The sequence below is a fragment of the Falco rusticolus genome, chromosome W, assembly GCF_015220075.1.
Source record: "Falco rusticolus isolate bFalRus1 chromosome W, bFalRus1.pri, whole genome shotgun sequence".
Lineage (NCBI taxonomy): Eukaryota > Metazoa > Chordata > Aves > Falconiformes > Falconidae > Falco > Falco rusticolus.
The window spans coordinates 22,776,519-22,800,956 of NC_051209.1; the positions used below are offsets into that span (position 1 = coordinate 22,776,519).

Here is a 24,438-nt window from a genome sequence, read left to right on the forward strand (position 1 = left end):
GGTCGGGTGCAGTGTCACTTCCGGGGAAGCTTGTAGCGGCCTCAAGCAACAGGAATATCCGGTTCAGGGTTGGGGATGTTCTGTCGGTATTGTGTAGTTTGTGGTGAGGATGGCATTGTGGTCTTCCTCCTTTCAGGGTCTTGGTTCGGTTGAGGAAGATGAGGAACGGGAATTAACTCTCACATCTATCCAGCGCCTGTCAGAATCGCAGGTGTCACAGGTACGTCTCTCCCTATACTGCTTGTCGTGCCGTTTTCTTGTTCTGCTGAGTTTATTATGCTCCGTGTGCTTCTTTCTTCCTCTGGCGGGAGGTCTTCAGCCAGACGTGTCAGTGGTGTGGGTTTCTGTTGTTCTACTGAGCCTTAGGTGGAAGCATGCGTGACTCCCACCGCTGAGGCATTCTACGTTGCTAGCCCCTGCACCTGCAGGGTCGTACCTGATTTCACCTCTGGGTTCTCAGGGAAGGGCTTATGACTATCAGTTTACAGAATCAACTTACAGAGAGCGGGACGTGTTTTGGGTTCATACATGTGTACTTTCTTTGTGCTGCGTGGTGTAAAATATAAAATGAAACCACTGAAGAGGTGCAAAGGTGTGAGTCTGAGAATGATTAAACTTTTCTTTCTTTCATAAATGGAATCACTGAGCCTAGTATATTGGCATAAACAGGCATGCATAACTGTGTGGTTATCCTGGATCTGTTTAGCTATCTTTGAACGTGTCAGAAAGAACGTGTGTAGTAATGCTATAGGTAATATTGGAATTTGTCATCATCCCACTGTCACAAGGAAAACAGTCTCAAGTTGGGGATTTTTTTTTCATTTAATTTATTGCCAATCGATACAAACTCAATTACTGATTCAGGTATTGAGAGAGGACACTACCCCACCCCCCCAATTAAACAAACAGGGAAACACCTTTTCTCCCCCCTTCCCCAGGTTCAACTTCAATCAAACATCTCCCTGCTTCTTAGTCTCAACTTCCCTTGGTTTTGCTGGGTTATGATCTAGTGACAGGTGGCACAAAGGAGGTTGGGGTCATCTGCATAATGGTTTCTTTCTGCAGCTCCTTGCTGCTTACTCATTTTCTTTCACCACTCCTTGCTTCTTTCTTGTTGTTCTCTGATCTAGCGTGGGTTGCTCCATGGGTTGCAGGCCTTTTGAGTGTGCCTACTTTGACATGGCTTAACCACAGGATGCAGTCCCTTCACAGCATGGCTGCTCTGGAGTGGAGTAATTCCTTTCAAGATTGTATCTCCAGCTGGTACCTACATTGTCTCCTTCCATGCCTCCTCCCACCAACAGCTGCCATTCTTAAATATGTTTGAGGAAGTTTTCTAAGAAGAAAATTAACTCTATCCCAGCTGAAACCAGGACACAGAGGCACCAGGTGTGCCAAGTTTTGGCATGCAATGGATTATTTACATAATTTTCAGAGCTGGCTGGAACCAGCTGTGACTGGCACATAGTAGTATATGGCCTCTTCCTGCACAGGTCACCCTGCAGCCCCCTGCTACCAAAACCCTTTACTTTCCACCCTTTACCTCTGTGAAACACATATTTAAGAACTGTTTGAACATACATCCATTATAAACTTTACTTTCAACATCATCACAGTCTTAATATACATACATTATAAACTCTACATACAGCAAATTACTTGGGTTGCCAAGGGAATGATAACTGGGTCTCTTTGAGTACATGCAACAACATTGGGGTTAGTAGAGAGTGCTGTAGTTGGTTCCTTCCTGTGCAAACCACTCTTCTTCCTATTCCAAAAAACCCAAAGCTTTCCTGTCCTGCCTGTCCATCTACAGTGGTTAAGAAAGTCAGTCCTGATGATGGCAGGGGCAGTAGGGCCAATGGCAGCAGGTAGTGAGTACTAATCCTGTCTATTCAAACTGAGGCTCCCTTCCACTAGAGGTAGGCATGTCTCCCCTCCAGTTGTTCCATTAATGGCTATACTTCAATCAGCACTACACAATGAGGGCAATAAGGTGCACTTGGTGCCAGTATCCACTAGGCTACTAAATTGTTGAGGCAAAGGGGTGCTTGGCCACCCTACCTAGATAGTCCAATAAATTCAGTTATCCCCATCCCCTACCAGGCCAATGCTGCGCATGCACACATACACGCATCCCGCAGTAAATTCAAATCGGTTGTCAGAACAGTATGTGGTCCAGAGATGGAGGTAGGAGAAGGCAGTGGTTTAACTGAACTCTGACCTCTCCCCTGTTCTTGCAATTCTTTAGCTTGCAGTGCTAGATCTCTAAAGGGCCTTCCATCCTGCTCTGTCATATCCTCTTCCTTTCAACAACATCCATAAGTCCCAGAGTGTAGGAGGGGGGGTATGCAGAATTCCCATTCTTTCCTGAGGTTAACCATACTACCAGATCCTCAGCATTATCCTTGTCCATGCTGCTAATCTTGCACCGTTTTTCTGGCATGCTCCCTCCAGTACAGTATATATAGGTCACTCCTTGATCAACAAGGCATCCCACCAGGTTATCAGGTGATACTAGAGGAGTGTTAGTAACTGTGTCTAGCCATCAGAGCTTTTGGGCCATGGTGTCAGTAATGATCACCTTTTCAGGGTCCCTCCCTTCTCACCTGTAAATACACTCCAGCAGCCCAAGCAACTGCAACTGATTACTCCCTTCTTCCTAGGTCCTCCATGGGGTTATTTCATTTTCAGGATCAGGCCACTGCCCAGCCTATCCCTCCATCAGCCAATCTCAAAGCCCTTCTCTTTTGCACAGGGCTGTGTTTGCAAGTGGCATAGGCCCCAAACTCCCCAGAGCTCTGCTCACTTGAACTATTGGCTGTATCCCAGCAGCTCTGGTTTCTCAGCACCATCATAGCCACTTCAGGGGCATCTCCCTGAGGCAGCAGTTGTAGGTGTCCTGCATTTCTATAATTTCACTCCAAGTAAAGGATTGCTGAGTGCTCACGCTGGGGAGCAATGCTCCCATTTCCATAGCTCTGCTTAAACACTGTAACTTTCTAAATCACTCTGATTATTCCAATCCCGGGCTGTGACAGGTCTGAGTGTTGCCTGTATTCTCCACCAATGCTTTCACATGCAAAACAGTCTTGACTCAGTGTATTTTACTTCATATAATTTATTGCCAATTGTCATAAACTTAATTACTGATTCAGTATTGAAGGAAGAAAACATAAGCTGTTGAACACTTAAGGGAACACTTTTCCTCGCCCTTTCCCAGATTGAGCTTCAGTCAAACACCTCTCCTTCCTTCTTCCAAGTCTCAACTTCCCTTGTTTTTGTCATGTTACCCTCAGTCCCTAACAATTCCTTCGATGCAGTGACAGGTGGCACAGAAGGTTGGGGTTGTTGTATAATAGTTTCTTTCTACTGTACCTTGCTTCTTACTCTGGGTTCTTCCGCAGGCTGCAGTCCCTTTGGGGAAGTGCCTGCTCTGGCATGGAATACCTCCTTCCAAGGGTGCATCTCCAGCCGCGTCCCTAGCAATGTCTTTTTCCATGTGTCCCATACAATTTTCTTCCTCCAGCAGCTGCTGCTCATCTCTTAAATATGTGTAAGCAGAGATGCCATGTGCTTTGCTGACTGGCTGAAGTTTGGGCACGCGATGGGTTGTTTGCATCAGTTTCAGAGCTGGCTGGAACAGACTGTGACTGGCACAAGGCAGTTCATGGTCTCCTCCTATATAGGTCACCCCTGCAACCTGCTGCTACAGAAACCCTGTAATTTATACGTAATACACCCACAGTAACAGCTGAGCATTTTACGAGAGCTGGAGTATAGGAGTTACTTAAACATTATCATGACTGAAAAATAAATGCTGATACAGTACGTTTCTCTGTAGGTGAAAAGTCTTCTCTAAATAACTAAATTATAGTCATAGGACAAATTAGGTTGGAAGAGATGTTTGGAGGTCTCAAGTCCAGCCCCCTGCTCAAAACAGGTTACTCAGGGCTTTGTTCAGTTGAGTTCTGAATATCTCCACAGACAGAGTTTTCACAACTTCTCTGGGCCCCTGTTCCAGAGTTTGACCACCCTTCTGGAAAAAAACTAACTGGAATTGCCCTTGTTGCAGCTTGTGTCCATTGCCTCTCATCCTGTCCCTGTACACCTCTGAGAAGAGTCTGACTCCATCTTCTCCACATTCTACTATTAAGCAGTTGTTGACAACAATAAGATTCCTCTTGAGTCTTCTCTCGTGAAGGCTGAACATACCCAGCTCCCTCAGCCTCTCCTCATATGTCACATGCTCCAGGCCACGACCATCTTAGTAGTCCTCTGCTGGACCTGCTCCAGTATGTCCATGCCTGTCTAGTACCAGGGAACCCAGAAGTGCACACAGCACTTCATGTGTGGTCTCACAAGTGCTGAACAGAGAGGAAGGATCTCTTTCCTGGAACTGCTGGCTACACTCTTGCTAATACAGCCCAGGATGCAGTTGGCCTTCCATGCTGTAAGGGCACGCTGACGCCTTATGTTCAACTTGTCCATCAGGACCCCCAGGTCCTTTTCTGCACAGCTGCTTCATAGCCAGTTGGCCCCCGGCCTGTACTGTTGCACAGGCTTATTCTAGATGTAGGATTTGGCATTTGCCCTAGTTGAACTTCATGGAGTCTTTCTTGGTTTCAGTTGGGACAGAGTTAATTTTCTTCCTAAAATCCTTTTTGCGTTTTAGACGTTCTTTTTGGTGCCCAATGTGGGGCACGAAGGGTTGCGATAACAACAGATCTGACCAGAGCGTGTTAAAAAAAAACTGTTCTAAGCATTCATTGTGTTGGTTTAATAGTTGCTGGTCACAATGTTGATTTACTTGCTCTTGGAGTTGTTGCGCTTGTTCTCAGAGTTGCATTATCTAACACCTTACTTGCAGTACGTGTTCCCTGTTGTGCTGTTTCTCATCTCTGCGGCCCGGGCTAAGGTTATAATTTTGTTGTAATTTGTAATACTGGCTTGTGATATGATAGATTTGCTGGTTGTGAAACTAACCTGGTCTGTGTGCTCAGTGTTGCTGTCACCTCTGTACTTCAGGAGTCATCTAATGGGAACTATTAATAATTATACCTTTTTGCCTTTTCTCCTCAGAGAGTCAACCTGTGGAGTAGACATCCTCCCACATCTTCCCCCTCCCTGACAGGTTAATTACAGTAGCATTTGAGAACTCTGAAAATTGTCAATATCCTTGGGATGTTGAAACCAGCATGATCCTATTGCTAGGAATACTGAATGTGTTCCAGGTCTTGTTTAAGGTTAAACAACTATTTTACAATACCACCCAGAGATCTGCCCCAAAATTGTTTCGTTATGAGTGGCACAGTGTGTGGGATAGTATGGGCAAGTACCTAGAACAGTGGGCACCTCCAGTGTTTTGGAACTTCACCCCTGAACAAGTGCAGAATCCAGAAAAAACTAGTAAAATATTTGGAAAAAGTATGCTGTCACCCTGGCAGTTCCAGAGAGGCATAAATTACTGCAATGTGCTGGGGCCTAGCCGTACCCTCAAGGGGAAAAGAAAGTCTCTGGATCTGATGGCAAATTGACAGGTGCTGCAGCTACTCCAGTCTTGGCAACCGGCACTGCAGCTCAACCAGAGAACCCACCCATGCCAGTATCAGTTGCCCCTATATTCAAGAAGAAATAGACACGAAAGTCAGCTCATTTACTAAAGGAGGACAAACCAGGACCATCACAGGAACAAGAGGAAGAGGCAGAAAAAGAGGTAACCTCTCGAGTCCTATCTCTGAATGAGCTGTGGGATATGCAAAAAGATTTCAGCCATTGTCCAGGTGAGCACGTTTTCACCTGGCTGTTCCAGTGCTGCAGTTACAGGGATAATAGTTTGGAATTAGAGGGTGGGGAAGCCAAGCAGCTGGGATCACTTTCTAGGGAAGGTAGTATTGACAATGCAACTGGAAGAAGGTTGCAAGTCCTCAGCCTCTGGAGGCGACTCCTGCCAAGCGTGATGGAAAGGGTATCCCTTCAAGGAAGATATTATATGTTGCCCAGGCAAGTGGACTGCAATGGAGAGATGTATCCAGTACCTGAGGGAACTAGCTGTGAAAGAGATGATTTATTATGACCCAAACAGCATGCAGTAACCATAGATCCAGACGAAGTCACATACACGTGACCCACGTGGTAGAAATTTGTATGGAGCGCACCATCGTCATATGCCAAATCATTGCCAATAATGAGCTGGAAAGACAGTGTGCCACCAACGGTGGATGAAGTGGATGAACTCTGGGAATATGAAGATTACATCTCTACCTCCATCTTGGCTGTGGAGAAACTGGTACAGCAACTCGACAAGGACATATCCTGCTCCCCACCTGTACGACCTGCATCTCAGCCATCAACAGTAAGTGCCCTTCTGCTTGAGAGGGAGAATATAGGAGATGCACACCATGGGGTGCCCTGTGGTTTTACATGCAGGATCACAGAGAGGACATGAGGAGGTGGGATGGAACACCTACCTTGACCCTGGAGTCACAGGTACATGAATTTCAAGGAAAAAACAATCATAGATAGGGGGTCTTTCAGGAAGGCTGCTGTTCTAGTCCCCAGTGGGCAGTTTCCCAGACAGAGTGGAAAGGCTGACATTACTCTCAATCCTATGAAAAGGAATTCTAATCCATTCTTGCAAGATGTAAGTGGGCAGGACTACTCCACACTTACATCTGCTCTGCACTGCTTGCCATCCTGGTGGGAAACCCTATGATCAGGATTAGGGGGACCCTGCTTCCAGCGAGGTGAAGGACAGGGATAACCAGGTTTACTAGACTGCGTGGATCTGATGGCTTACATGTCAGACCCACAGGAGTATAAAGCTCTAGTAGACACCAGTGCACAGTGTACCCTAATGTCATCAAGTTATGAGGGGGCAGAACCCATTAGTATTTCTGGAGTGACAGGGGATCTCAACAGCTAACTGTATTGGAGGCTGAAATAAGTCTGACTGGGAATGAGAGATGAAAACATCCCATTGTGACTGGCTCAGAGGCCCCATGTCTACCTTGCCCAGCCTCTTGGATGACCCTTCTGTGGTAGGGTTGCTGAAGGTCGAAGAATAACAGGTGCCGGTCACTCCCACAACGGTGCACCGGTGACAATACCGCAACAACTTAGACTCCCTGATTCCAATCCATAAGGTGATTCGCCCAGAGAGCCAAGGATCAATCAGCAGGACCCTCTCACCCTTTAATAGCCCCATATGGCCAGTGCGAAAGCCTAATGGAGAATTGAGATTAACAGTGGACTATCATGGCCTGAATGAAGGCTTACTGCCATTGAGTGCTGCCATACCAGACATGCTAGAACTTCAGTGTGAACTGGAATCGAAGGCAACTAAGTGGTATGTCACCATTGATATCGCAAATGAATTTTTCTCAATCCCTTTGGCAGCAGAGTGCAGGCCACAGTTTGCCTTCACTTGGAGGGGTGTCCGATACACCTGGAATCAACTGCCCCAGGGGTAGAAACACAGCCCTACCATCTGCCACAGTGTGATCCAGGCTGCACTAGAACAGGGTGAACCTCTGGAACATTTGCAATACATCGATGACATTACCGTATGGGGCAATACAGCAGCAGAAGTTCTTGAGAAAAGGGAGAAAACGGTCCAAATCCTTCTGAAACCTGGTTTAGCCACAAAAGAAAGTAAGGTCAAGGGACCCGCACAGGAGACCCAGTTTTTGGGAATAAAATGCAAGGTGAACGTCATGAAATCCCAATGGATGTGATCAACAAAATAATATGTCTCCACCGATTGGTAAGAAAGAAACTCATGCTTGCTTAGGTGTTGTGGGGAATGCATATTCCAAGTTACAGTTGGTTTGTAAGCCCTATCAGGTGAGCCAGAAGAAGAATGATTTTGAATGGGGCCCTGAGCAATGGCAAGCATTTGAACAAATTAAATGGGAGATAATTCAAGCCCTTGGGCCAGTCTGGACAGGACAAGATGTAAAAAATGTGGTCTACGCTGTAGCCGGGGAGAATGGCCCTACCTGGAGCCTCTGGCAGAAAGCACCAGGGGGAGACTCAAGGATACAGAGGATCTGAGGCCTGCTATACTCAACCTGAAAAAGAGATACTGGCAGCTTATGAAGGCGTTCAAACTGCTTCAGAAGTGATTGGTACTGAAACACAGCTCCTCTTGGTGCCCCGGTTGCCAGCGCTGAGATGTTCAAAGGGAGGGTCTCTGTGCATCATACAATCGATACTCCATGTAGCAAAGTGGCTTGTGCTGATGACACAACGAGCTCGAATAGGAAATCCCAGTCATCCAGGAATCTTGGAAGTGATTATGGACTGTCTAGAAGGCAAAGATGTTGAAATGTCACCAGAGGAAGAGGTGACGTGCTGAAGAGGCCTCATTGTATAATGAACTGCCAGAACATGAGAAGCAATATGCTTTGTTTACTGATGGGTCCTGCCATATTATAGGAAAGCATTGGAGGTGGAATAGAGTTCCCTATGACAAGTTGCAGAAACTGCTGAAGGAGAAGGTGAATTGAGTCAGTTTGCAGAATTGAAAGCTATCCAGCTGGCTTTAGACATTGCTGAACGATGGGGAGGAGAATCAGAAAGGAATGTAAAATTTGAGGGTTGAGATAAGAACAATTTAATAAGTAAAGCACGAGCCACAAATGCAAGCAAAGCAAAACAAGGAATTCATTCACTGCTTTCCATTGGCAGACAAGTATTCAGCCATCTCCAGGAAAGCAGGGCTCCATCATGTGTGACAGTTACTCAAGAAGACAAATGCTATAATGCCGAGCATCCTCCCCCTTCCTCCTTCTTCCCCCAGTTTATATACTCAGCATGATGTCATATAGTAACGAATACCTCTTTGGCTAGCTTGGGTCACCTGTCCTGGCTGTGTCCCCTCCCAATTTCCCATGCCCCTCCAGCCTTCTTGATGGCAGAGCCCAAGAAACTGAAAAGTCCTTGTCTTGGTGTAAATATTACCCAGCAACAACCAAAACCATCAGTGTGCTATCAACATTGTTCTCACAGCAAATCCAAAACACAGCACTGTACCATCTACTAAGAAGAAAATTAACTCTATCCTAGCTGAAACCAGGACAAGTCCCCACAGTCTAGGAGGAAACAGCGACCTGCTGCTCCCCTTGGACATGCACAAGTCTATGGAGCCAGATGGGATCCACCAAATGGTACTGAGGGAGCTGGTGGAAGAGCTCACCAAGCCACTCTCCATTAGTTATCAACAGCCCTGGCTAACTAGGGAGGTCCTAGAAGACTGGATGTTAGCCAGTGTGACGCCTATCTACAAGAAGGGCAGGAAGGAGGATCTGGAGAACTACAGGCCTGTCAGCCTGACCTCGATGCCAGGGAAAGTTATGGAGCAGATCATCCTGAGTACCATCACACAGCGTGTGCAGGACAACCAGGGGATCAGGCCCTGCCAGCATGGGATTATGAAAGTCAGGTCCTGCTTGATGAACCTGATCTCTTCTATGACAAGGTGACCCACCTAGTGGATGAGGGAAAGGCTATAGATGTTGTCTAACTGGACCTTAGTAAATCCTTTGATGCTGTCTCTCACAGCATTCTCATGGACAAACTGGCTGCGCACGGCTTGGACGGATATACTGTTTGCTTGGTAAAAAGCTGGCTGGCTGGATGAGCCCAAAGAGTGGCAGTGAATGAAGTTACATCCAGCTGGTGGCTGGTCACAAGTGGTGTTCTTCAGGGCTCAGTATTGGGGCTGGTTCTGTTTAATATGTTTATCAGTGATCTGGATGAGGGGATGGAGTGCACTCTCAGTAAGTTTACAGACTACACAAAGTAGGGGGGTGTGTGTGTATTGATCTGCTTGAGGGCAGGAAGGCTCTGCAGAGGGATTTGGACAGGTGGGGCTGATGGGCTGAGGCCAATTGTATGAGGTTCATCAAGAAGTGCTGGGTCCTGCATTTGGGTCACAACACCCCCACGCAACGCTACAGGCTTGAGGAAGAGTGGCTGGAAAGCTGCCTGGTGGAAAAGGACCTGGGGGTGCTGGTTGACAGCTGGCTTAACATGAGCCAGCAGTGTGCCCAGGTGGCCAAGAAGGCCAATAGTATCATGGCTTAGATCTGAAACAGTGTGGCCAGCAGGACAAAGGAAGTGATTGTCCCCCTGTACTTGGCACTGGTGAGGCCACACCTCAAACACTGTGTTCAGTTTTGGACCCCTCACTTCAAGAGGGAAATAGAGGTGCTGGAGCATGTCCAGAGAAGGACAATGAAGCTGGTGAAGGGTCTAGAGAACAAGTCTTATGAGGAGCAGCTGAGAGATCTGTGGTTGTTTAGTCTGGAGAAGGAGACTCAGGAGGGACCTTATTGCCGTCTACAACTACCTCAAAGGAGGTTGTAAGGAAGGTGGGGGTAGGTCTCTTCTCCCATATAACAAAAAACAGGACAAGAGAAAACAGCTTAATTTGCACCAGGGGAGATTTAGATTGGATATTAGGAAAAATTTTGTGGAGTGGCTGGAAGAAAACGGGCATATTATGAGCAATCCAGACTGCATAACTTGGTTGTAATAACAGGCCGCAGCCCTAACAAGCTGCAGGTGTTGTGAAGGACGTGTGCAAGGCCAGGGGAGATAGGGAGGCTGTGTGTTCACTGAGAGATGGGGGAGTTGGACAGAGGGATGAGAAAAAACAGGATGCCTGCACGAGGGGGGAGCAGCGTGTGGGCACCACACTGGGACCAATCATAAGGGAGGTGGAAGCGTGTGGACGAGTGGTTTTAACCTATCACTTTTTACATAACAAAGCCTATGTAGCGTGTGTATCTCTTGCTGAGAGTATAAATTGCTGTAAGTCTTTTAATAAAGTGGCACTAACTTGATCATATTGGTCGTATAAGTTGTGTCCGAGCCTCCTGCTTCAACAAAATTTCTTCACTGGAAGGGTGGTCAAATACTGGAACAGGCTGCCCAGGGAAGTAATGGAATCACCATCCTTCTAAGTGTTTAAAAAATGCATAGATGTGGCGCTTAGGCACATATTTTAGTGGTGACTTGGCAGTCCTGGGTTAACAGTTGGACTTGATCTCAGAGGTCTTTTCCAACCTAAATGATTTTATGATTCATTAGCCCTTGTCTTGTCCATGGGGCTCCTTTTGAAGAGAGAGCCTGCATCCTGTTTGTAGCCTGCAGATGGTTTAGAGAAAGAAAAAAAATCTGGAACTGCTGAGTTTCTAGTGTACATCTGTAGGCAATATAAATACTGTGGTGTAAGAAATCATTTCTATCTCCTACTTGTTAGTGACTCTCAGTATGTTTGGAAGAAGGAAAGGGATGCTTATCTTGTGCCCCAACTAATTCGTAGCTTAAATTCCACTTTCACTAATAGTCCAGGATAAGATCAGAGGACATGCAGTGAGCATTTGTTTTGAGTTTACATGGCAATGTTGGGGGGGGCTGCATGGGTGGCCTCTGTGAGAAGAGACCAGGGGCTGCCCTCACGTCAGGCAGAGCTGGCCAGAGGCCAGCTCCAAAATGGACCCACTGCAGGCCAAAACTGAGCCAATCAGCAAAGCTGGTGGCACCTCTGCGAAAGCATATTTAAGAAAGGTCAAAAGAATACTGCATAGCAGTTGTGAGAGGAGTGAGGAAAAAATTTGAGAGAAACAACCCTGAAGATATCAAGGTTAGAGAAGAAAGAGGAGGAGGAGGTGCTCCAGGCATCGGAGCAGAGATTCTCTGGAACCCATGGAGAGTACCACGTGCCACAGCAGTTGTTCCCTGCAGCTCATGGAGAGGACCGTGCTGGAGCAGATATCCACACTACAGCCCATGGAGGACACCACACAGGAACAGGTGGATGTGCCCTGAAGGAAGTTGCAGCTGGTGGAGAGCCCACACTGGATCAGGGTACTGGCAGGAGCTGCAGCTCGTGGGGGACCCATGTTTGAGCAGTCTTTTCCTGAAGGACTGTATAACATGAAACAGATCCATACTGCAGCAGTTCTTGAAGAAATGCAGCCCATGGGAAGGACCCCACACTGGAGCAAGGGAAAAGTGTGAGGAGGAAGGAGCGCCAGAGAGGAACTGATACAAAGTGAGTGCAACCCCCATTCCCCATCCCCCCAACACTGCTCAGAACAGGGAGGAAGAGACAGAGGAGTCGGGAACAATGGAGTGAAGTTGATCTTCAGAAGGGGGGGGGGGGAAACGAACAACAACATGTTTTCAGTTTTGTCTTTGTTTCTCACCATCCTACTCTATTTTTAATTATAAATAAATTAAATTCACTTCTCCAAGTCGAGTCTGTTTTGCCTGTGATGGTAATTGGTGACCAATCTTCCTGTCTTTATCTTGACCCACGAGCTTTTTTTCATCTTATTTTCTTCCTCTGTCCTGCTGAGGAGGAGTAGTGAGAGAGTGGCTTGGTGGGCACCTGGCAGCCAGCCAAGGTCAACCCACCACAGTAATATTAATGCATGCTGGAAGGTAGGTAGTAATAGTTACTCTATTGTTATTTGACATCTGTCGTGGTTTAACCCCAGTCGGCAACCAAGCACCATGCAGCCACTTCGGAAGTGATTGGTACTTAAGCGCAGCTCCTCTTGGCACCCTGGTGGCCATTGCTGGGATGGATGTTTAAGGGGAGGATTTCTTCTACACATCATGCAACTGATGCTACATGGAGTAAGTGGGTCATGCTGATTATACAACGAGCTCAAACAGGAAATCCCTATCATCCAGGTAACTTGGAAATTATTATGGATTGGCCACTAGGTAAAGATTTTGGGATGTCACCAGAGGAAGAGGTGACGTGCTGAAGAAGCCCCATTGTATAATGAACTGCCAGAACATAAGAAGCAATATGCCTTGTTGACTGATGGGTCCTGCCATATTGTAGGAAAGCATTGAAGGTGGAAGGTGGCTGTACGGAGTCTCCGATGACAAGTTGCAGAAACTGCTGAAGGAGAAGGTGAATTGAGTCAGTTTGCAGAATTGAAAGCTATCCAGCTGGATTTAGACATTGCTGAACAAGAAAGGTGGCTGATACTTTACCTTTATACTGACTCATGGATGGTGGCAAATGCCCTGTGGGGGTAGCTGCAGCAATGGAAGCGAGAGCAATTGGTAATGTAGAGGTAAACTCATCTGGGCTGCTGCATTATGGCAAGATGTCACCACTCGGTTGGAGAATCTGGCTGTAAAGGTACGTCATGTAGATGCTCATGTACCCAAAAGTCAGGCCACTGAGAAACATTGAAACAACCAGCAGGTGGATCAAGCAACCAAGATTGAAGTGGCTCAAGTAGATTTGGATTGGCAACATGAAGGTGAATTATTTATCGCTGAGTGGGCCTGTGACACTTCAGGCCATCAAGGAAAAGATGCAACATATAGATGGGCCTGAGATTGAGGGGTGGACTTAACCACGGACACTGTCGCACAGGTAATCCATGAATGTGAAACATGCATTGCAATATAGCCAAGCGGTTTGAGCCTCTGTGGTATGGAGGATGATGACAGAAATATAAATATGGGGAGGCTTGGCAGATTGACTATAGCACACTCCCACAGACCCACCAAGGCAAGCACCGTGTGCTTACAATGGTGGAAGCAACCACCGGATGGCTGGAAACATACCCTGTGCCCCATGCCACTGCCCAAAGCACTATTCTGGGCCTTGAAAGACAGGTCCTGTGGCGATATGGCACCCCAGAAAGAATTGAATCAGACAATGGAACTCATTTCCAAAACAATCTCATAGACACTTGGGCCAAAGAACATGGCGTTGAGTGGGTATATCACATTCCCTATCATGCACCAGCCTCTGGGAAAATTGAACAATGTAATGGATTGTTAAAGACTACGCTGAAAGCAATGGGTTGTGGGACCTTCAAACATTGGGATAAACATTTAGCAAAGGCTACCTGGTTGGTTAATACCAGAGGATCTGCTAGCTGAGCTGGTCCTGCCCAGTCAAAGTTTTTGCATGGTGCTTGGTTGCTGGCCGGGGTTAAACCACAACATCATAAAGCAGATGCTTTCTTCTCAGAAGTATGTCTTGCAAGTATTCTGCTATTTTGGCTATTGCTAATTTTGCAGAATAAAGATAGCCAGAGGAGAGTGTGGAAAATCCTTTTATCTAGAAAATATTTTTATGATATACAGTCTGGAGACTGTATTATTGGTGGTAATACTTGATCCATGATTCTGTAAGTATCTTTCAATTAGGTTTAGAAAGCTTGAAGTAGAAGTTTCCGTTAAAAGTAATTTAGCTGAACAATATTGTGTTTAGTCACTGTTGTGAATATAATATTGTTTTTACGATGCCTTCCATGTCAGTGTTCTATTTGGGAATTATATGCTTCATAAATTCTATCAATTTTCCTTCCATAAACAGCATGTTTTGTTTTCCACACAGACACAGACGTATATTCAAGGTATTGAATTAATCTGTCAAAACCAAAAAGAGTTTGTGAAGAACTCTGTAGAATCCAAATGGAATCTAGCAGAAGCCCAGCAGAAACTTGGTAGTTTAGCACTGCATAATTCGGAATCCATTGATCAGGAATATGCCAAAGCACAGACTGAAGCTTCAGAACTGAGACAGAGAGAGGAAGAATGGAGAAGAAAAGAAGCAGCACTAATACAGAGGGAAAGACAGAAAATATGGAATACAGATTCATTTAGTAAGGAGGTATTTAATAAGGTATGGCCTATAAATGTGTATGAAAACAATTATAAGCCTTTTTTATTCCATTTATTTCTCTTCTTGAGTGTTTTCTATATTTAGTATAGTGCTTATTGTAATGTCTTGAATGTTTTTCTTTCTTAATTTGTCCTATTGAAGAGGACATGTTGCACTGATATCATGAATGTGTATGACACCTCCTTTAACTGGGAGTCAGAACTTATATTTGTCCCTTATAGCAACTGTTGCCAAAACCAAGGATGAGAAAAAGTTCTTCACATTAAGTTTGTTTCTTTGTTATGCTAAATTCTCACATTTGAAACATGCACAGTTTGCCTCTAATAACGTTAATTTCTTAATACAGATTATGTTAGCACAAGCTGTCTTCATAGTAAATGTCAGTTTTGTTTTCAGCACTTAACTTGAATATGAACCATCATTTTTCATAATTCCACTGAGTTAGCTTCATCAGGGCTAGATGGTATAGATATTTCTCATTGTTTATAGATCAGTAAGTTCCTACTCGTGCATAGAACTTTGAGATATATTATTGCTCAGAAGAATAATATGATAAGGCATTTTTCACCCTATTATTAATTAGATGAGCTGTGTTTTAGTAAATAACCTTCCTGGGTACATGAAGTGTTGGGTACATGTGTGTTTGCTGGGCTGTGTTTAAAACTAGAACATTGCCCTTTAAGTAGTAATGAATTAAAATAATCCTATAGGTCAAAAAAGGTATATGTGGAGATTCTATAATAGTTTTTTCTCATCTTTAGAGTTTTATTAGTCAATATAAAAGAAAAGAAGTAGAAGATGAAGATATATCTAAATCATTTATACAGAAACATGAACAAAAGATTAGATACTTTGGTAAGTATGTTGCTTCCAACATTTTGCAGTTTAATCTCCTGTAGAATTTGTGTAGGTCTATTTCTTTTTTTCGTTATTGTTATTACTGTTGTAGAAAATGGATGCTAACAAATGAAACATCTGGCGAGGAGAGTATCTAGATTCTTGTTTCTCAGGACAGGCGATGTGGCATCATAACAAATAACCATTTCAAAGTAATGGAAGCTGTAAAGCACAGAAGCCCGTTGGTTACTATGATCAATGAGAACTTCTTGAGTCAACATAGAACTGAAAAAGTTTTTCAAGTCATAAAAATTAAAATTCTAGCAACTTTTTCTGCTGTTCCATGGGAAATGACAGGGGCATTAATGGAGATGCAATTCCTGCATGTAAAAGTGCCTGGGACCTGCCTCCAATAAATAGCTGGGGGTTTTCTGTCTGTTAATCCATGAGGGGAGGTGAATGATAAAAGGTAAATATCTGCAAAACAGCTGTTAAGACTATGTAGAGATGGAACCGATCTTTTATTTTTAAATATATAAATATATGAGTGATAGAAGGGTAAAACTTTGTATCTAATACTGGCAAGCAGTAAAATATTACTAATATGTGTATTAGGGCAATTAAATCATATGAAGGAAATGAGGGGGAGGTGATCATCTCACTGTTTGAATTTTGAGTTCTGACTTTTAACCTGCAGGTCTTTCCATGAAGGTAGTTTCATGCTACTTACTACAATTAAGTCTTCTAGTTAACTTTCAACCACTGAGTTGGCTCTCCTGTTTTTGACCTTAATGCTTGAACTTGGTTATAAAAATAGCTTTTTATTTCCTAAACCCTAGCAAACCATGTCAAAGCATATTAATTTTAGACTATGATTATGCTTTCATTTCTATTTGTCTTAACTTGCAAGCACTTCTGTCAAAATCACTGACTATAAATCTCCATCCATCAATTTTGTTATACTATCAAATTCTTAATAAATAGGTATAGATACTACTTGGTTACAGTGTGTGAAAACCATTTACAGTTAACCTGTTTTTAACGCTGCCAGAGATACAATAAAAATAAGATCTTAACAGTAGCAGCTAACTATATTTCAGTATCTTTAGTCTGAGCATACCTTATTGGTAATGTTCTTTTAGCACTGGGAGGTGTTTTAATAACCAAAAAATATAGAGTTCAGTTTTATTTGCATGGTGTTCTTCTAAGGTAACAATGAAGTGTGAAGGAGATTGTAGTGGTATGTAAATTTGAATAACATCTTCACTGCATTAAATCACTTCTCCGTATTGAATGTGTTAATTCATGTTGTTGGGTTTTTTTTTAATCAGGTATGCTGGGCAGATGGGATGACAGTCAAAGATTTTTGTCTGACCATCCATATCTTGTATGTGAAGAAACAGCTAAATATCTCATCTTATGGTGTTTTCATCTAGAAGCTGAACAGGTACTAGGAAGACCTTTAAACCGCTTAAAAGTATGCAATTTCCCACTTACACTACAGAAAAGCTGTCCAAATTGATGAGCCATTTAATTAATCTTCTCCCTGTCTTCTCATGTCTATGTTATCTTATTGAAGGAAGCCTCCAAAACACATTACTACATTAGATCTAGTCTCAGCTAATTAACAGTCCCTTTGCTTCTGTCAGTATCAGTTCTTTCCTCTTTAGGAATCAAATGCAAAGATGTTGCTGATTTCTAGATAGAGTTATACTTTTAAAGATACTTTCTGTAATTATGTAATTTCTCTTTTCAGAAAAGAGCTCTGATGGAACAAATAGCACACCAAGCAGTTGTGATGCAGTTTATTATAGAAATGGCCAGAAGTTGCAATGTGGATCCAAGAGGCTGTTTTCGTCTATTTTTCCAAAAAGCCAAAGTAAGTCAGAACTTGTATAACACTGAAACTCTTGATACCCTTGCAAGGGATCAGTGTTCTGAAGGAGCTTTCTTCCTGACAGTTGGAGGTTAAATATGTTACCAACTGAATCAAGCTTATGGGGAAGTGGTGTTTTGTTGGCAGTTCATTCTAGGATGAACATTTTGCATAATTCTGATCTTGAGAATGGAAGTTCCATGGATTTTTGTTAGGCCAGAGGGAAAGCAGAACATAGCATGGGAACTACAGGAGTGTGGAAAAGTGAAGTGCCACCTAAATTACAGCGCAAACATGAATGTGTCTAAGAACCAAGTGTCCTATTTCGTTTATCATAATTCCTCTCTATACAGTTTATGGCAGGGCCCAATTTGGAGTCTGTTTCTCTTCAGTCAGTCATAGTTAGCTCTGGAATGCTGAGAGGGAGAGAAAGATGTGAGAAGACTGAAGCTGTGGTTTGATGCAGGTTCTATATTAAGTTATCCAAGACTGAAGAATCAAATCATGCTGATCTTAATGCTGCTTTAAGGACTTCAGTTGACACCCACTTTGAATCATGCTTTGCTTTTGAATTGAGTGCTGCCATTAGTACCTTTTCTCTTAAGGGTATTGGCTTCTGAGGTGGCATAAAGGAAGGATTAAAATTATATTTGTTTTGTTCTTACATGTTCTCAGATGAATAACTCAGTTGCTATACCCATCAAATGCTAAAGTCTCTCTTTGAAACAAAGCAAACAAACAAAAAACAGCATACCTGAATCTTCTTTTTAAGCTGACTGGTGGTAATATTGTTATTGACTTGTACAAACCATTATCCTTTAATGAGTATAATATGCATTACTGCAAGACTTCTCTTTAGCAGTATGTATGCTTACAACTAGAAGTAAATCTGGCTGAGATGAAAAATATTTCACTCTTCTTTTTACAGGCAGGGGAAGAAGGCTATTTGGAAGCTTTTAAAACTGAGCTTGAAGCATTCAAATCAAGAGTGAGAATCTGTTCACAGTCTCAAGCCTTTATACCTACGTCAGTACAGAATCCCAGTGTCTATACTGGTATTGTAGGACTGGAGTCTTTGTCACAGGTAGGCTTTTTATTTCCAAAAATGAATATAACAACTCTTTTAGGAATAGATTTTTGCTACACTCTTGAGAAGATGTACTTTTTGAGATCTAGGAATAGGCCTCTCCATACGTGAAGCACTGTCATTTCTAACATGCACTATTAGCAATATGCAAGAGAGATTGTTTCTCAAAGCTCTCACAATTTATAGCATTAAAAGGCATATGTTAGTTCAGTGCCCTTGAATAATTGTGCTAAATGGAAAACTGCATCATTAACCTGTTCAGGCGCTAGAATTAAATATACTTTGCATCACAGGAGGCGAAATGAGCTTTCAACTGAAAATGACTAATCCTATTAATGGAAACCTACAGGTAGTCAAGTCTAAGGAAAATTTACACTGTGTTACGATATTCTGCCCTTGGTTTTATCTTTATTTTGGAACACCGGGGCCTTTGGTTTCAGTGCTGGTGATGATCACATCTTGGGCTGAAGATTAAAATTTAAAAGGGTTTAAAAGCTGGATGTTGGGGAAGGAGACAAAATTTAAAGTACTTTGAAATAATTTTGGTCAAGGTACCTGTTTGATAAGATCTGGTAACTGAACCCTAAGTAAATAAGGTGATAGTATGCTAGCTAAATTTAAAGAAGCTTCTTGACACTCACATTATGACAATACTGTCTGGGTTGTTGTTTTTTAAGAAATTTTATTTTATTACAAACTTATCTTAAGACAAGCAAAATAAAGAGCTTGATTTAGTTATCTGTAAGTGTATGTATGCATTGAGATTAAGCTTTGAATTCTTCATTTGTTGCAGAATGCAAATGATCGACAAGGTTGCATAAACAGAAGTGTTTCCAATTTAAACTCAATGCTACTGAAAGATGAAGAACCCAAAATGATGGACACAGTATAGCACTGTTAAGACTGAGGCAAAGTGCTCTTTTTATTATTATTATTATTTTTATTATCATTATTGCAAATAAAAGAACGTGGCTATTTTCTTAAGACATTTTTATGGGCATCGCACTTTATTTTTGGTGCTTTGAGTGGGGAGGGATTTGGACGGAGGGTAATCCAGAAACAGTTGTAATAATGTTTGAAAATGTGCTGCTAGGTTTTTGGTTGTCTATGAAGAATGGGGTTCTCATTGCCAAACATGAAACTGAATGTGTTTTATGCTACTAAATTTGCCTTTCATGATTTTGGGAATTAAAGTTTGAAAAAGAACTTGCACAAATACAATGTTTACAATAAGTGATGGATTTCTGGTGGAATCTGCTATTGTTATTAGATATGGGTATGTCTTATTCTATGAATATTGAAGATCACAGTTATACTGCTATATTGCTGGCATAGCTCTTAAATCTGGTTTTATCATTAGCAATAAATTGGTATGACATCAGTACTGCAGATCTGAATGGCATCAATTAAAACACTGGCTCTCTACCTCTTCTAAGAGGATTTAAATGTTACATTTTGCTTTCATAAAAAAAGTCTTGTGTGTTGTTCCCCTCCCCCCCATATAACTAACAATTGCTTACATATGATCTTTGGGTTGTATGGTCACTGAGAAACTTTTGGTTTTAAGACTTTAGTTTAAATTAACTAAATTTTTAAAACTAATTTTTTAAAGCTAGTTCTATAATGGAGTGAAAATTATTAGTTGAAGAGAACAAAAGGAGACTTTCAGGTACAGTGGGTGGGATGAGATTCTGCTTTCAACAAAGCTTGATCACAGTCAAGAGCCAAGCACTTGTAAGTCTGGTTTTGGCAGGTATTTCATACACTGCTAAACTAAAACTTTTTATTAAGTGAATGATTTCTGAAATTATCAACTTAAGTACTGAGAAATAGGACGATCTTTAAAAGCCTTGTGGTTTAGGATCTTGGGTTCAAATGCTATTCCCAGAACAAGCCTGGTGTCAGAGCCTCTGCAATCCAAAATTTCTATGAAACTTTTCAAACTTGCTCTTTCTATAGCAGCTCTGTCCATAAACATGTACTCTGTAGCTGAGCTATTTCAAGGGAGAGTCTGTACCTCAAATATCAGTATAAATATTTGTCACATGTTTTTACAGGAGTCTATTATTTGTATGCTCCTTGAGCCAGATCTATTGTTTACTTGGCCCTCTGCTGCATTGCTCTGATCGCACACAGGGTTTGGAATGCATTTTAGAATAATAGTTTGACTAACCCAAGTAAATGAGTTGGTATAAATAGTTCTCATAGATCTTACCAGCAGTTGCTGACACAGATAAACTAGCTGTTATGCAACACTAGCTATTTTTTTCTTGTAGGCTCTAATTATGATATAGTAAAGTCTAAGTCTGTTGTAGTATACAGTGGGATAAGTATTAGTAAAAAATAAGCAATAGATCAGCTGATGGAAGCTCCTTTCTTGGCCCTAGTACTAATGTCTGGAACACTTGTGTTTTATCCTCAGGTTATCTGCTGTTCTGTCTAGCTATTGGGCAGACAATGAGGATTCAAGGAAACAACATACCACATCCAGGATGTGAGAAAAAGAGGTTGTTTATTGACTCAAAAACCAGAAGCTATATGGAACCGATGATAGTAATTGAATTAGAATGTCTTACGTCCCTTCTGATACCAGGAGCCCAAGGTGATGGCATCAGATGGATCTCTCATCTGGTGTACAGCATGCTGCATAGTCCTGTCTGTATCAAGGCTCAAACTGACAGGGGCTTCCTCACTTTTTTTCCATCACACGCTGGTTTTATGTCCCTTTCTTATACAGAGCAAACTAGCACTAAACATGTTGCCAGACTTTTGTCCAAGGCCACTAGCTCCTTGTGATAACAAATATCTTGAGTCTTTTCCCTACACCTGCAAAGATAGTAGCTGTCTCAGCTGCAAACTGCAGATAACTAAATATATTTATCCAGTCTGGTTTTGAAAACCTCCAAAGATGGGGACTGCACAACCTTTCTGGGCGCGTTGATCCCATGCTTGACCATCCTCATAGAGAAAAAGTTTCTCCTATCCAGTCAGGGCCTCTCTTATTTCCACTTATGCCCATTGTCTCCTGTCCTCCCACCATGCACTAGTGTGAAGAGCCTGGCTCTGCCTTCTTAATAACCTCCTTGTAGGTACTGGAAGGCTGCTGTCAGGTCCCCTCCAAAGCCTTCAGGCTGAAAAAGGCCAGTTTTCTCAGTCTCTCCTAATAGAGCATGTGGTCCAGGCCCCTGATGATCTCAGTGGCCCTCCATTAGATGTGCTTCAGTTGATCAATGTCTTTCCTGTATTGTACGTGACCCAAAACTGGTCACAGTATTCCATGTCTAATGAATGCTAAGTAAAGGGGGATAATCACTTTCCTTGATCTAATGGCTACACTACTGTTAATACAGCCCAGAATTATGTTGGCCGCCTTTGCTGCCAGGACACACTGCTGGCTCATGTTCAGCTTGCTGCCTATCAAGAGCACCCAGGTCCTTTTCAGCAGAACTGCTCCCCAGCCAGGCAGTCCTCAGCCAGTATCTTTGCAAGGGGTTCTTCCTTCCCAGGTACAAGACTAGGTGCTTGTTCTTGTTGAGTTATATGAGGTTCTGATGGGCCCATTTCTCCAGCCTGTCTAGGTTTCTCTGAATGGCAGCCCTGTCCTTAAGAGCATAATTTGCAAACTTGAGAAGAGTGCACTCTGTTGCCACCTCCAGGTCATTGAAAATGGTGTTCAACAGGACAGGTTCCAGGATAGACCCCTGTAGTACTCCACACTTGTCACTGGCCTCCGGGTAGAATATGACACAGCAACCGCTATCCTTTGAGCTTGATCATCCAGCTACTTTTTCACCAATCTAGTTGCACCCCCCTTCGCCCCCATCCAGACCATAACAGTTGGATACAAGCATAGGATGGGAGACAGTGTCAAAAACCTTGATAAAGTTGAGGTAAATGTCCACAACCATAACTATTTTAATCAAAGTAGGCAACCAAGTCAGTCAAGCACGATTTATCTTTGGTAAATCCTTAATGACGGTTTCTAGTAGCCCTCTCCTCCATATGCCCAGAACTGTTGTCCAAGAGGACTTGTTTCATTATTTTCTCAGGGACTGAAGTGAGGCTGACCAGTCTGTTGTTCCCTAGATTGGCCTTTTGGCCATTTTTGAAGATGGATGCAATATTTGCCTTCATCTAGTCATCAGGAACTTCCTCCTTTCCAATGAGACAACTATGACTTTTCAAAGATGGTATGGAATGGCCTTACAAGGACATCAGCCAGCTCTCTCAGCACCCTTGGAGGCAACCTGTCAGGTCTCATGGACTTGTATGGGTAGAGTTCACGCACGTAATCCCTGACTTGATCCTCATCCGCTTCTGGTAATTCTCCCTCTTGAACCCTTTCACTAAGCACAGAGGCATGGGAGACCTTGCTAGTGAAGATGGACACAAAGAAGGTACTGAGTGCCTCAACCTTATCTGTGTCCACTGTCACTAAATCGTCTGCCCTATTCAGCAACGGTCCCAGTTTTTCCTTGGTCAGCCTTTTGCTGCTGTTGTAGCAGCAGCATAGAGAGTTTTTATAGAAAGGCTAAGATTAGTGTGAATAGAGAAGGAATGGGAACCTTTGTGTGTGGAGACACCAGAAGGAACACACAGCAGAACAAAGGCTCTCAATTGTATACGTTAATGGCACCCAGATTAGCAGGTCATCAAGACCTCAGCACATCCACCAGCCATTACAGAAGACATCCAGGTCTGGAAACAAAGAACAGTGAACAATTCCTGATGACTCGCTGTGGTAGGCAGAAAGAATTGTGAGCTTAAATTGTGAATGCTGACAGGCTGCAGATAATTATGTGTGGGTAAACATCCAAAATTGAACTTTAGTACTCTCAAGCACAAGCCTGTGACTTGCTAGCTGCAACCAGTACAGACTGTTTGTAAATTTTGATAACTAATACTTGGACTAAAGAAGTGTGTCACATCTTGATTCCTCCAACTCAGAAACAGAACCACCAATTAGGAGCCTGATCACGTGTTGTGCTTCTGCACATGGACTATTTAAATTGGGAAAACTGGGGGCTTGGGTTACCAAAAAGAAGAAGGAGGCCTGGCAAAAAGAAAGTGAAGATCTTGGCTGGAGGAAAGATCCTGGAAGTGGGGGAAGATCAGGGAGATGTGTGGAGACAAATGCAGGGGGACATGCAGGAATCTTGGCCAATAATGCCTGAGACTGGTAACTGGGAGCAAGCTGCACAGCACAAAACCAACATGACTTTCATCTGCTCAACCCTCCTGGACCAGCAGTGATCTAGTGATCTTCCTGATAGGAAGTACAGACATAGTGAATGTACTGCTGGGGGGGGGGAAGTGAATGTGTTTGTAAGATCACCAAGTAGGGTAAAAAGCTCTAATTTCATTGTTTCTCAAATAAACCCCGGTATCCAGATCCAGTATGGGTTGTTTGCTCACCTGTAACAGTCACAGGGGTGGGATAGGGTGGAGACACTGATCACTGTCAGCTCCAAAAGGGTACAAAAAAGCATATCCAAAACTTGCACGTGATCACTAACCTAAGAATAACCCAGGATACATTAGAAAGACTTGACAGCTGGCATCCCTTGTCCTCCATGTCATCACCTAACATCTGGCATCTTGCTGCCTGACTGCTGGATGGATGGCTTGAACATGCATAGACCTGGTGCTGTCAGGAGCAAGGAGGACTTGCTTCTCCCTAAGGGATGGGAAGCAAGGAGCTAGACATGACAACAAGACCAGCAGGGTAGAGGCCTTGCCAGCCAGGGCCCAGTCCCACAATACCCAACCAAAGCAGACTCGAGAAGGGTAGCCAGGATCAACCAAAAGTCTACATCATCAGGCAATTTCATGATGATAGGGCAGGTCCGAGGTCAAGCCAGGAAGTGAGTCTGCAGCTCAGGATCCAGTTCAACAGGCAGCCATTTCCTGGCACAGTCATGGCTGTGGCTGAGCTGGAGACAGGCACTTCTACAACATAGC

The 24,438-nt window shown here is 43.3% G+C and overlaps 1 protein-coding gene across 1 annotated transcript; it reads left to right on the forward strand.

Moving 5' to 3' along the window:
• Positions 1-18: 18 nt before the first annotated feature.
• Positions 19-21,797, forward strand: LOC119140771 (hsp90 co-chaperone Cdc37-like 1). The gene is made up of 8 exons (XM_037372342.1): positions 19-220; positions 14,396-14,677; positions 15,439-15,532; positions 16,846-16,961; positions 17,271-17,393; positions 18,319-18,474; positions 19,271-19,385; positions 20,900-21,797. The coding sequence occupies exons 1-7, from the start codon at positions 110-112 to the stop codon at positions 19,367-19,369; spliced, it is 981 nt and encodes a 326-aa protein (XP_037228239.1). The 5' UTR covers positions 19-109; the 3' UTR covers positions 19,370-19,385; positions 20,900-21,797.
• The last annotated feature ends 2,641 nt before the right edge of the window (positions 21,798-24,438 follow it).

Coding starts and splice junctions, on each gene's coding strand:
- LOC119140771 (XM_037372342.1), top strand. CDS start 110: ATGGCATTGTGGTCTTCCTCCTTTCAGGGTCTTGGTTCGGTTGAGGAA. Junction 221..14,395: donor CAGAATCGCAGGTGTCACAG/GTACGTCTCTCC, acceptor ACACAGACACAG/ACGTATATTCAAGGTATTGA. Junction 14,678..15,438: donor GTAAGGAGGTATTTAATAAG/GTATGGCCTATA, acceptor TCTCATCTTTAG/AGTTTTATTAGTCAATATAA.